The sequence below is a fragment of the Betta splendens genome, chromosome 13 (assembly GCF_900634795.4).
Source record: "Betta splendens chromosome 13, fBetSpl5.4, whole genome shotgun sequence".
Taxonomy (NCBI): Eukaryota; Metazoa; Chordata; class Actinopteri; order Anabantiformes; family Osphronemidae; genus Betta; species Betta splendens.
The window spans coordinates 14481513-14495276 of NC_040893.2; the positions used below are offsets into that span (position 1 = coordinate 14481513).

Genomic DNA, 13764 nt, shown 5'->3' on the forward strand with positions numbered 1-13764 from the left:
TATTTCATATAAAAATACACTGTATTTACACAAACATTTGTTAAAGTTTTACTGTAGCCACAACTATTTGTGTAAACATCAGTTTAAGTATGGACATAAGTGAAATAAGATGGACTGGATTCAATGACAGTGATTCCTTTTTCTAAAGAGACAAAATGGAATATTACGTATTCACACCCAAGGCATTTACAAACAGTGGCACAAAAACATTTGAAACCCGCCATAAAGTGGACTCAATCTCTGGGTTTACAACAGTTTTATGAAGTCAGTAAACCAAACAATAAAACAGGGAATCACCGATGTGTGGAATGGAGCAGTTATCTGTAAACAAGATTCTCACAGCCATACACAATGTGGAGGATTAAAGTCCACTGTGACACGTGTGTCCCTTCCTCCAGCTACAGCAGATGAGGCTGGAGTTTCCCTGAAAAGTGAAAAGGATCAAGCGAGCAGCTGACTCTTGCACAAGGCCCTGCGTGCAAACGTCACACTGACCTGGTGTGGTGATAAAAAAATGCTCCATAGTCCGTAGTCACAGTACAAAAAGAACTGGACTGTGTGCCATGTCTTCAGTAATGATAGACTCTGATCTGGTTGTCATCATCAAGGCCCAACTGGACCAGGCCACTCCTGGATGATGATGGAGCTTGATAGCGTGTGAACAGGGGACTGGAAATCACAGTTAACAAAAAGTGTTCATACAAAAGTGTGTTCTGGATTATCATACAAGTAAAAAATATAAAACGGGGAACTGATAAATAATTACCATATGCACTAATATAAATACTCACACTCACTTACGAAATATTTCTCATTATTGAACAAGTAAACATCTGGTATTCTTCAGAACAGTGCTGTGTGTGGATGAGCATAGAAGGATACATGCTGGTGTCTTTTTTGCGCATCTCCAACCACCTCTTGTTGCCATCAATCAGTCCCTGCAGCCTCTGACCATCCACCTCAGCTGACTTCACAATGGAGCGCAGGCTATGTTCACTGAGACAAACACCACACAATCACATGGTTAGAAGAACTGGAACAAAATGAAGAGGTAAGTACATCTGTGCATGCACTATGTGGGTTACCCAGCAGGAGTGAACGATGAGTATGCAGAGGAAGTCCTCATGGTGCTGGAGGCGATTGGCTCCGCAGATGCTCCTGAGGAACATGCAGTGGTTAAAAACAACCAACACTATGTTCAGGTTAATAATCCTCTTTTTCCAAACTGAAGCATTTGGTGAAATACCTGGGAATATCTGACTATAGCGACTGTTGAGGAGATCCTCAGCGGACCTTAGCCCACTGCTGATGGGGGTGCTATACAGGGGGGTGGCTGCAGAGCTGCCTTGAGGCAGCCAGCTCCATGAAGGCTCCGAGAGCCTCACTGGGGGGTGGGTTGTTAAGGAACTGACCCCCAAGGTGTGCACGTGGGGCATGACTGGAACAGAGGTGGAGGAGGGAGCTGGGGTGGAGTGAGGCTGAACTGGAGGCATAGAGAAGCGTGTATAAGGTGCAGAACTCTGTCTCTGCGCTAATGAGCCCAAAGCACTCAGGACGGTGTTAAGTTGGCCTGAGATCTGCTGCAGGGAATCCGCTAGCTCCTGCACTTTGGCTGGGACAGTGGGATGACCACCTAATGAGAGCAAGATGGAGGAAAAAAGTTTAGAACATCTGAAGAATAGTCAGCTTTCGCATTCTACACCTACACTTTTGTATGTAGTAGCCGTACCTGTTCCCTCAGGAGGGTCTAAAGTGCTGCTGAGATCAGACTCTGTGACATCAAACGTCACCTTCCTTTCTCCTGCCACCCGAGACATGTCCTCAAACACAGGCTACCCACCCAAAGCAAAGGATTCCATTAAAATAGAGATTCTCAACCATTTCTTTTTGTGCTACCTAATTCTGACAGCGTCTCCTGACCTCTTCAGCCATGGAGCTCTCGAGCTGCTGGAGCTGCTCCTCTTTCCTTCGCAGGAGCGAGTTTCCTCTCTGAACTGCCTGCTGCAGCTCTGCCACATTTCTGGCTTCCTGTAAGAAAAAAAACACCAGCTCTTAACAGCTCTTAACATTTATCTTAAACCAATAAGGACTTTAACAGGAGTAGGTTTCCTCACCTGCTGGAGGGTTCTTATCATCTCTTCAGTTAATCCTCCTTCCTTGTTGGGCTCCTGGAAGGAGCTGGTGTGGGCTGACTGCAGAGCTGCCTGTCTCTCCATCAGGCGGCTGCTCTCTCTCTCCAGGAAGAGTTTGGTCTTTTGGATGGAGGCGCCATGTGAAGAGATGTAGCGTCGAAATCTGGACACATTAAGGAATAAAAAGACACAACTTTAGTAATTAATTACACTGCACACATTACATTTCTAATTAAAAGAACAATCCTACTCCATTTGTCTACTCACTCGTCCATGCTGCTGTGGCTGTTGGGTGGAGGGGAGACCGGTGGCTCATCCAGGTCTTCTACATGTAGCGATGAGTCTATTCTGTCACTGGGGGGCACTGTTGCTTTGGCTTTTTCTGCCTCCTTTTGGCTCTGTTTGGGTTCTTGCCTGGAGGAGGCACTTGCTCCTTCATCTTGTTCCAGTTCACTGGTCACACAGAGTAAGACCAGAATCAATTTAAAGGGCAAACAAACCTACTTATATTATATTAGTTAATTAACTGTAACAATGTGATGAGAGCTTAGCTCAATAAAGCTGAGTCCAATATAAGTAACTGTACATGACTCTGCGGCTGAGACGGTCACATCTCTCTTGCAGCAGCACCACTCTGCTCTCCAGTTGCTCCCTGTCCTGTTTGGCTCTCCTGCTTTCTTCCTTGGCTTTATCTTTCTCTTCTCTCAGTCTCTCCTCCTCCTCCCTGGCCTTGCTCTTCTCCTCCCTGGCTTTCTGAATGAGTACTCGTGCTTGATGTTTCTCTTCTCTCATCCTCTCCAGTTCCACTTTCAGTTCGTCCCTCTCCTGGATGAGCCGGGGAAAAGCCTGAACACAAAGACACACAGAAAGGGAAAGTAGTTTAACAGAGGCGCGGATGAAGATATTTGTACAATATTATACAGAGAAGTTGGATTTCCCACCTCAGTCTGCCTGTCCACTTCTTCCTCCTCCTCCCCAAGCTTCTTCCTTCTTCTTCTAAGATCTGCTGCCTTATATGAGACAGGAACCATTGATATATATGGTTCAGGTTAGATTTGAAAAATAAAAGCTCACCAACTATGAAATGAAACCTTGTTCTGCAGCATGGCCTCTTGACTCTTCAGCTCTTTTGCTCTCAGCTCCAACTGATCTGTCAAATCCTGCAGTTCTGCCTCCTTAAAATGCAAATAAGATAAATAGATTTTCTAGGAAGCGTTTGTGTTGTTGTATGTCACAACGTGTTAATATACCTTGACAAAAGAGCGGTTAGGGTTAGCAGGACTCACCTTGCGTGACTGTGCCAGGTGTGACTTTTGTATCTGTGTGTCGAGCTGCAGACGGAGTTTCTCCAGTTGCACAGCATGCGAGGCCTGAAGGCGCTCTCTGTCCTCCTGCAGTGTGGACAGGAAGCGCTCCCTTTGAGCAGTCTCCTGGATCACACAAACACACATGCAGTGTACATGTTAGTACACAGAAATACTCGTGGCATCACAGCCCTAACTGAACAGGCTTTTAATCACATGTCACAAGTTCAGGACCAGTCACATACTCCGACAATCTGACATTTTCATCTTCCAGTCTTTATTCTAAGATAAGCAAAAATTAAAGAGCAAACATGCCTATGACCAAGATTTTACATTTTATCTAAGGAGTGACAAAAACAACAGTAGCCACTGTTCATTCGTAGTGAAACTGCATTTTTTCTGCTGCTATGATAAAAAATGTAAAACTTTAAACCTGGGTTGTTGATACCTGCTGTAAATAAAAGCACACACTCTCTAACCTCATCCAGGTATTTCTCCCTGATGGTGTTCATTTCTCTCCTGTGCTCTTCCCGTAGCTGCTCCAGCTTCCTCTCGTGATCCCGCTGCACTTCCTCGCGCACTTCTTGGAGGACATCAGCAAGCTAGAAGGCAGAGGTAAAGCTTGATGAAAATGTAGATGCATTAAAATGTATTAAGTAACATGCCTTGTCATGACCACTGTCCTCTGACCTCTCTGTGATACTCTGCCAGGTGCTGTTCAGGTCGTGGACTCATAATCAGCTCCTTTCTGCTCTCTGTGATTTTAACCTTTATACAGACAAACAGTGCAAACACAGACAGATACACATTAAGACAAATCATTAATCTGTGTCCCTCATGTCCAAAACGTCTAATGTTTACATAAATTAAATGAGTAAAAGTAAAAGTGAATGTCTGCTTTTTAAGGTATAAAACATAAATCATACTGGTGATAGGAGCTAACACACACAGTCTTGTTTTTTTGGCATCTGGAGTGTTAATAACATTTTGTGAGGGTAACTTTTCCCCTGAAGAGAGACTCAGGTTCATATCAGTGTTTTTCACAATCTCTGGATTGTTTCTTATATTATGTTATGTTTTTCATACTTCTGTTTTTATATAGGTTCCAATGTCCGGTCTTCATAATATCCCTTTGTACAAGAGTCGAAAAGCAGAAGTTTGACAGAAAAAGTAGAGTAAAAAACGAGACGGGCCAGTGCAGCATCAGTCACCTCGTGTTTCAGAGAGCTCAGCTTCTCCTCCCTCTCATCCTGGAGTCTCCTCTTCTCTGCCTGCAGCTCCTCTTCAAACTCTGCCTTCAGACGTTCAATGTTCTGCCTCCTCTGGGCTTCCAGCCTCTCCTGCTCTGCTGCTCGTTCTTCTTCCAAAGTGAGACGTAGCAGCTTCAGCTTGGCTTCACTCTCCTCCCTGTTCAGGCAAATCTAGGTTATCTTGGGACCACGGTCATAACTGCACAATTGAGTGCGCCTGTTTTTGGTGTAGTTGTGACCTGAGCCTCTGCTGCTGCTTCTCATTCTCTCTCTGAACAGACTTTCTGAGCTCCTCCCGAGTCCTTTCAGACTCCTCGTTGAGCCTGGCCTCCTCCTCTTTCATTGTGGACAGAATATGTTGGCGCAGAGTCCTGCAAATGCACAAGTATTCATGGATTGTAAAAAAGTTTCCAACGTACAGCTGCAGCATTATCGTGTGCTTTCTCACCTCAGTCTTTCCTGGCTCTCCTCCTTTAACTTCCTCTCCTCTTCTTCTTCCTCTCTCTTCAGCTCCCTCTGGAGGAGACAGATCCTCTTCTCTTTCTGTCTCACCATTTCCTCCCTCTCCTCTTCTATCTCTCGATCGGCCTTCGTCGTCTCTCTCTCCTTCTCCTCTCTCACACTTAGATTTCTCTGTTCCTTCTCTGTCCTCTTCCACTCCTCTTCCTCCCTCTCTTCCTCCTTTGTCCCCCTGTCTCTACTGATTCTCCAGTGTGACTTGTTTTCGAGCGAGTCGTCTTGGTGAATTAGGGGAAGTTCAGGATCATCAAGCTGGGTGTTGGGAGTGCGGACCAAGCGACCTCTGGAAGTTTCTGGTCTCTTGAGTCCCAAAGAAATACCGAAACCTTTGGCTTTTGCCTTGAGTTCGTCACCTCCCTCTGAGTTGGAGGGGCTGGAGAGAGAAGGTGACAGTCTAGATTGATGTAGGATGAGCCGGTCGACTTTATGGAATGGAAGCTTGCCTTCGTCTTCAGCCATTATAATCCTTTTGGGAGTTTCTGCCGTCTTTGTCTTTTGCACCTCATCATCATTTTTTCCCTCTCTGTCATTTTTCTGCAGTGGACTGATTGTGCCAGACAGGTCTTGGATGCTCTGAGCTTTCTCTGACAGCTTTAGGGCACAAAATCAAAGCCATTATTTAATGAAATTGTTAAATGAATTAAATGAATTAATAGAAGTATTGTATTGAATGGGTGTCATGTTGCTGGATCTGATTACCTTGACATCTATGGAGGTCGAAGCTTCAACAGTGTTTTTACTGGCCTCAGATTCCTGCAAAAGCACCAACACTCAGTGACAAAGTAACTGGATAGTCGAACGTGTGCACACGATGACATCAAACAAAAAAGGTAGAGACACAGAAACACACACGGCACAAAGCAAAAGCACAGTGTGCTTCACATGCAAACACAACCACAGCCAGTGAGCTGGGGGCATATTATAAACTCAAACATTAAAGCAAAGGGGAGGCAGTGGAGGGCGGTAAATCCTGTGTCTGGTCAGACAGGAAGGAGAGAGACTACCACAAGTGCTGTCAATGGGCAAAGGGATCAAAGCTTTCCAATCCAGTCCTCAGGGGCTCAAACAGACTAATTCAACTTCCAGCGTGCGTGTGACGACATCCAGATGAATCACAGAGGATGACAGCCCCTAAGGCAGTGGAGTAGGATTGTGGCACTTGCATGTACACCCATGCATGCTTGAAAAGGTCAAGCGGGAAAGTGGGTGAGGCCGGGGAGTAGTGAGAGGGTATGAGCACGCACAGAGGCAACAGCGAACCCTACCTCTGCAGGAAGGGGGCACTTTTTTCTCACATTCTCCTCCTCGTCAGAAAGAGTGTTTTGCCTGTGGTCAAGCGGTTCGTGGTCACTCAGCATCATCTTCTGGCCTAGCTCGGTGGGCTGGACACGAACCGCTTCCATCTCAAACATCTCCACAACCTCCTCCTCACTCGCTGCTGCTTGAGGCCTTTGGGGGTTTAAATCGTGCTCTCCCTCTGTGAAATCCCTCCCTGCATCTCCTGCTTCACTCTCCATACATCTCTCTAACACCTCCTCCTCACTCTCCTCCAGGTTCCTGTGGCTCAGAGAACATCTCTCCAAAGCATCTTCGCTTTCATCCTCCTCCTCGTTTTCCTTCTTGTGCTCTTCCTCCTTACTTTCATTTAGTTTTTCTTTAGCATTTGTACTTATTTCAGATTCATCCCTCTCTTTGTCATCTTCACCCTCCTCCTCCATATCCCATTTAAAGGATTTCTCCACACCTCCATCACTGTACTGCTCTAAGTCTTCTGCTGGTAGCTGGTCCTCCTCCTCCTCTATCTCCTCCGCTAAACTCTCCACACTCTCTGCTCTGTCGTCTGCCTCATCATCCTGCCTTTCACCACCCACCTCTACCTTATCACTGCTGTCATTTTCCTCTCCTTCACTGCTCTCCTCACTCTCACTGTTTTTAATGTTTTCAGTAACTCCATCATCTTTCCCTTCATCTTGCTCACTGCCTACAGCTATTTTACTTGCTATCTGCTCTTTTTCTATGTTATGCCCCTCTTGTTTACTTTTCTCATCTGTATCCTCTCTATCCTCCTGCTCATGTGTTAGCTCTCCTTCCCCCTCTTCTTCGTCTGGCCCTCGTTTTTCTCCCTTAGCATCCTCATCTTCCAGCACTCCAGCCGTCTCCTGTTGTACTTCATTCAAGCTCTCTGCCTCCCCCTTGTCTGAGTGTTCAGAGGCAGGTTCAGCTTCAGAGGTGACAGCACCAACCCCCTCCTCCCTCATATCTTTACTGCTGCTCACCAGCAGTGACAGATGGAGATTACGTTCCCTCAAAGAGTCCTTGGTGGAAAGAAATAGGATCCATCCATCCCAAACAGAGGCACAAAGGAAGGCGTGTAAAGACAAAAGGGAGGGGGGGCAGGTGAGGGTTGGAACCAGACAAAACGATGGCGACCAATATTGATAGACAATGAACGAGGGGTGATGATTTTGACATAACTGCATGCAAAGATTATGCATGCAGGGACACAATGTGTCACATTAGACAATTAATATAATAAACTATTCTGGGAGCCTATCACATCTGCACACTCACACATAGTTTGGGAGTATCTTTGCTTTGGTTTCCTCCCAAAAACACAGCAATAGAAGAGATCAATGAATATGAATAAAATTACAACTTCACAAATACCTGACTCTCATGTGCTTCACAAATTACAACTGACTTCTCTAATGGCGGTAGAGAGGAATAGTACTGCTCTAGTCCAGTGAGGATAACACATAAATCAGAGGCAAACTATAATATTACGGACTTAATGGTGGCGACATTTTGCCCCTGACATTTAGTTTTAGACTGCAAAACAGTAACAGTGACAGTAGGAAGACAACAGGACAAAGAGGAAGACGCAGTAACAGCCACGTCCATAGGAAAGGTCCCAACAGCACAGCAGCTACATGAGCACATTCGGGTCACAGCGGAAAGATCAAAGACAGACAAGAGATATAATAACAATACAATTCAAGTCAAGACTACATGAGACAAGAGAAGCACAAATGAAACAGTGATGATTTGTGATAGTCACTTCCATCAAACCTTTATGTCCTAGGTATATAATCACATGTATTTGCAAGATTTGCATTATTTGATCTAACTAGTTTTATCTTGTAAAAGAATTTCTGGTTCAAATGTTGTATTTAAGAGTCTGGGATTTCCAGGCTGTGCATATCATGCCAATATAAAAGTAAAAGTATGAGAGTAAAATTGTCCAAAGAGAAAAAGACAGAAAGACATAAACAAAGGGAGCCTCTGTATAATTGGCTGTGTTTGTTTTTACCTGCTGGGACTCTGGTTCAGGAGTGCGATTTCCAGATGGTGCCAAGTCCTGCAACTCTGGGTCAGTCCTCTCCTCGGGTGGAGCTGTAGCACTGGCCTCACTGTCCTAAAGCACATACACCATCTGTGTCTCTCTACACTGTTAACTGCTGATTAAAAATGGTGCTAGAGAAAGTAAAAACCCTGCCTACCTCATATTGCAGGCCTCCTCCGAGGGCATCCAAGTCCAGATGGAGATTCTTTAAAAGTCTGTCTGAACCACGAGGACTTAGCTAAAAATGGTATAATGCACAAGCAATACTTTGGGATCGCAGCTAAAAAACATTCTTTATCATTTTGTAAAACTTTTAGGTTTCATATGTACCTCGTTTTTTGATATTTTGCCTTCATCATTTTCATCATCATCTTCAAACCCAGGCAGACTAAGGGACACCCTCTCCTCTTGCCTACCACCCAAAACACTAGATGCCCCACTACTCCTGGGGGCCTGTGACAGAAAGAAAGGAATTAGTACTGTATATAGTAAGCTATACATAGTAATTAGCCAATAACTACAACATCCTACAACCGGGGCCATTATACATTTGCACTAAGATCTTACCCCAAAAGTTGTCTTGAGGGGGTCCAGCCCTCCAGAGCTGCCAAGGGACCCCCGGAGAGGAGGAACAGACCCAGGCAGTGAGCCAGGGGCATCCAGACCTCTTAGAGGAGCTAGGCTGCCCAGTGTGGATGGGAAGGGACCTAGCGCTGAAGACAGGGCCTATGAAAAAGGAAGATTAATTAACTTCACCAGTAATGTAGAACACCAAAAACACAAAAACAGCTCCTTTAATTTATGTATTCCTCTTACACAATTAACATTGTTATCGAATAAGAAAATAATATAGTCAAAAAACTGACGTTGGAATGTTTTAGGGATGCAGACTTTTTGTTGGTCGACCATTTTCATTTTACCTGGCTTCCAACAATACATTAGGTATTTCTGTATTAGGTCACTCACACCAGCAATCTTAAGTGGCTCCTTGTTCTTTTTCTCTTTCTTCTCCTTCTTTTCTTTTTTCTTCTTCTTGTCCTTGTCCTTTTTTGCTCCCGTGGCTCCTCCAGCAGCTGCGACTTCAGCACGTTCACGCTCTTGGATCACCAGGTTGCGGTAGTGCTCATCACAAGGGTGATCCCAGGTGGACTGCCCCGAAGAGAAGTTGAAATAGTAGATGTCTCCTGTCACATCTTGACTGTGGGCATGTGGGGTTTGTTAAGACATTTGTTATCATTCAGTGGACAGGAAAAAAGATAATGAGAAAGAGTTAAAAAAGTAACTATAGTAACTATAATATCGTTATTATATTATTGTCTAGTTGCCATTAAACAGTACTTTTAAGATAATCCCCCGCTTTAACCCTCTCACATACCAAGGTTTCCACTCAGCAGGCAAAGGGGCAACAATGCCCTCCCTGGCCAGCCACAGGAGCTCTGGCTCTTTGTTCGGATCAATGCCAATCTCTCTTGCATACTCTTGGATCTCTGGTGATAAAAATAAAGAATGAAAGAAGCAAATTAGAAATATCAGAAATGTGCTACATATTAGAACTATAATATAACGCTATAATATATATGAATTATATATTACTAACATGCAAGAACATTCAAGGCCAAGACATTTTTCCTATGCAAATGTGTCACTGCATTACATATATAATAATAATAAGTATGTCCTGTGTACCTTGTTCTGATGGTATATAGTTCTCATCATAGTCCTCTTCAAGGATCAACTGGTCCCCAATAAGAGCAGCGGCAGTCATGGTGACTGCACAGAGAGGGAAATGCGGTATGATTTATAAAAACAGAGAACAATTGAATAATTATAACTATAAGCTATAGGGGTTTTCCTCCCGGTTATACCGGGGTTCCTCCTCATTGTGCAAAATTTCCGGTTTTCAGAGAAAAATGAACACCGTTATTTGCTACGAGCTGTTAATAAGATTATCATTATAAATTCTTGCGCCTAGCCAAACAAAGAAAAACGATCTTTTGTTTAAAGCACAATCTGTGTGCGTGATAAACACGGCAGCAGTAACACTTACATCGCGATAAACAAATATTACAGGCATTAAACGTTTTGAAATCCCCAAGAACATGGTACGGTGTTTACCGTTATTTAAATGAGGGCTGAGCTAATTAAGCTAGCATCGAAGCTAACTTCACATAAGCTGGCTACTTTACGTTAGCATAGCCAGCTAAATAGTTGAAAATGGAGTATGGATAATACGTGATTTACCACAGAACTCTCAACCAGTCAACCATCGATCTCCGTGTCAGTGTCGACTGACTGTCAGTTGATTGACACGCGCATTGCATGAACACAACATCGAAAGATGCGAAAGTTACAGCACAAACGGCATCTCCAAGGACGCTTTCCCGTTTCCTGTTGACGATGATGACGTCACAGGCTGAGCCACATGAGGCGTTCAAATGTGCCCGAAAGCGCTCTTTTCATCTGTGAAGAAACAACTGCACGCAACTTGCACGCAACTTTAAATACTGCTTTCTATGTCAAAACTATTTAATATTTAAAAAATAATAAACAGTCTAAAATGTTCTCCTTTATGGGAAACAACTTGTTTGGTATTGCCTCTGAAAGCACCAGAAAGATGTGTACCTTCAATCCATAATTTATTTGTAAAAGCTTTAGAACTTCAGGGGAAAGTCGAAAGCTAAATGTTGCCTGTAGTGCTGAGGACCTGTCCCTAAACCTCTCACCCACAGCTGGGGGCAGCATTAACACTTAGCTGCTAAACAATGTAGAAACATTTATTATGCAGTCTATTGTTGATTACTGTCTGCAACAATAGAAACAGTGGAAAACAGTATGTGTGTATACAGCTTTTTACTCATGTGCGCGACCACAAGAGGGCAGAGAAGATGTGGACAAATAGTGCTAATAAGTGTTCTCTTGTCCAGATGTTACTGGCAAATAGCATCTACAATGGTGCACTAAAGTTAATAAATAAGCTTCCTGAATCAATGTGGTGCCAATAATGCAGCAAAGTTTCCAGATGGTCTCTACTTCTTAACTGACTGATTCCATTTTGACTGGATAAAGCATTTACATTTCTAACATACGTTTAAACAGTAAATAATAGGCAATGAAAAAGACACAATCCAGAAAGCTCTGTAACATCTGCATGGGTTCTCCCTCTGCCCTGTTTGTTTTGTCTCTGGCGTTTTTTTCTGCTTTCACGGTGAATGACCTCAACATCTTGGCCAATAGAAGCCTTAGATGTACAAACTGGCCTTGAAACATAGATGACCATCTCAACACCTACGCACTGAACTGCGTAATAGAGAGGACAGACGTTTAAAAAAAATGTGCCTAATTTCAAACCTGCAGTCCTAAATTCCTTTAATCCTTTAATGTACTTGTTTATGTTTCAGTTTGTGAATCCTGAAGTTGGATTATTACTACTAGGCCACAGAAGCTGTGTCCTCATTATTCACGATTCAACTAGCATTTCTCTGATTGTGACTGTATGACACTCACATTGCTTCTGGAATGATCTAGGTTACATAGGTTCAGAGTGGATTTTCTTCCTCTTCTCTCAAGCTGCACAAGCAGCAGGACGATGGAACCTACAGTGACGCTCTACGACCGGGGCTTCGGTCCAGAACGCCTGTGCTACAGCTAAGGCGACCTCAACAGATGTGATATTGCAAAACCACAGCAGTGGACTGGGGCATAGCAGCCAGAAACGGTGTGTGCGTCGGAGATAGCGGGCGAACGAGCTCCACGGCCCTCGCTTCAAGCTGAGATAACCACCCCTGCTGATTTGAGAACAGTGCTCCATCATGGAAGCAGCTGGAACAATGACATGACCTTTAAACCTCAGTCAGGACATGATGAAATGGTGGATTTGCTGATTAAATATTTATCAGCGCCATGCAATGATCCCACATCTGTTTAGCTGTTTGATGGCTGTTGTTGTTTAACAAAGTTCATTTTCCTAACCCCCTTAATATCACACGTGACAGCCTAGATACCAGCCGCGTTTGCATAACTGTACTCGGCACCTCTCGAATACAACACTTTTTAATGAGAAGCAGTGGTGCTGCCAGTAACATCATTGGTCATAACAGCTCCTTCACACGCCTTTAAATATCACAAAACCCACTAGTACCTCGTAACGGCCCTGCCAGCTCCCAGTTTTGAGGCCCTGCTGATAACAATCACTGCAGTCATTCAGACCAGTGGCCCAGTGCGGACGCTGGAACGACGTGGTGCCATGCAACCGGTCTCAAAGGTTGCTGTTCCAGATAAGTGTCATTCTTCTGACAAGGCCCGGTTCCCTCCTGGTCTGCCAGAGGAATATCCCTGACAGCTGCTTTGCAATGACAGTGGAAGCGGAGCACAGTCCAGTCCACCACTAGCAGAACATAGAGTCTGCACTCAAGTGCAAACGTGTAGAAATTGCATTTTGTTGTTTTTTGAATTTGTGGAAGAGCATTGCTGCTTTGATGGTTTAGTCTCATTATCTTATTATAAGGCTCGGGGTGTCATTCTGGGTGAGAGGCAGGGTCCATCCCGGGGACCACTCACTCTCACACTCACACCTACAGGCAAATTAAGCTGACTGCATGTCTTTGAACTGTGGGAGGAGGCCAGAGGTCCCGGAGGGAACTCACGCAGACACGGGGGAGACGGGGGGTCTCCTGTGAGGCAACAGGGCAACCGTTACGCCACACCGTCGCCCTTTTGCCTGGTTGTTTTTAAAAGCTGACACCTCTGCTGACAACGATGGCAGTGCTGATTCTTTGCTTGGGTAAATTCAGGCTCCTTCAGCTCTTTTCACAGTATCCTTTGTATTTAGCTAATTGGCGTCAAGCAAATGGCTGGGGTCCTGTCACCCCTCAAGTATGTGGCGTCTATTGGCTCCAGTTGATGATCTTGTGGTCCGAGTGAAAACAATGACACCATAGCATCAAAACCTACATAACAAAGGTAAATGTAGATGAAGGAAACAGTTTTAAAGCTAAGTCCTTTTTATCAAGCATTTTGATTTTTACAACAGTTTTTCTGATGTACTTTTATGTAGTATTTAGTATTTAAATACTAGAGTAGCATTTTTTTTTACTATCCTGAATGTATGTGGTTGTCACGTGTTGCACATGCGCTGGACATGCTGTGATCATACAGAGCACGCACTCACAGTCCAGCTGCTTTAGGCCGGTGCTGTTCAGGGAAACTGATTATATACT

General features: G+C 44.3%; 1 protein-coding gene across 1 annotated transcript; it reads right to left on the minus strand.

Moving 5' to 3' along the window:
• Positions 1-35: 35 nt before the first annotated feature.
• Positions 36-10953, minus strand: LOC114868156 (centrosomal protein of 164 kDa-like). The gene is made up of 28 exons (XM_055514150.1): positions 10790-10953; positions 10235-10318; positions 9924-10035; positions 9515-9746; positions 9116-9274; positions 8879-9001; positions 8706-8786; positions 8516-8620; positions 8036-8131; positions 6471-7520; positions 5905-5958; positions 5135-5796; positions 4926-5057; positions 4648-4843; positions 4127-4204; positions 3916-4038; positions 3419-3562; positions 3224-3307; positions 3074-3142; positions 2719-2978; positions 2400-2585; positions 2115-2295; positions 1921-2028; positions 1730-1832; positions 1247-1633; positions 1086-1158; positions 883-996; positions 36-669 (listed from the first exon to the last, which is right to left on the minus strand). The coding sequence occupies exons 2-28, from the start codon at positions 10311-10313 to the stop codon at positions 570-572; spliced, it is 5091 nt and encodes a 1696-aa protein (XP_055370125.1). The 5' UTR covers positions 10314-10318; positions 10790-10953; the 3' UTR covers positions 36-569.
• Between the last annotated feature and the right edge of the window lie 2811 nt (positions 10954-13764).

What these genes read in the sequence shown, in the direction of transcription:
- LOC114868156 (XM_055514150.1), bottom strand. Translation starts at nt 10,313, where the DNA reads ATGACTGCCGCTGCTCTTATTGGGGACCAGTTGATCCTTGAAGAGGAC. An exon ending in AGTGCCCCCTTCCTGCAGAG is followed by an intron (nt 5,959 to 6,470) that starts GTAGGGTTCGCT and finishes GTGCTTTTGCAG; the next exon opens with GAATCTGAGGCCAGTAAAAA. An exon ending in AGAGCTCCATGGCTGAAGAG is followed by an intron (nt 1,833 to 1,920) that starts GTCAGGAGACGC and finishes TTGGGTGGGTAG; the next exon opens with CCTGTGTTTGAGGACATGTC.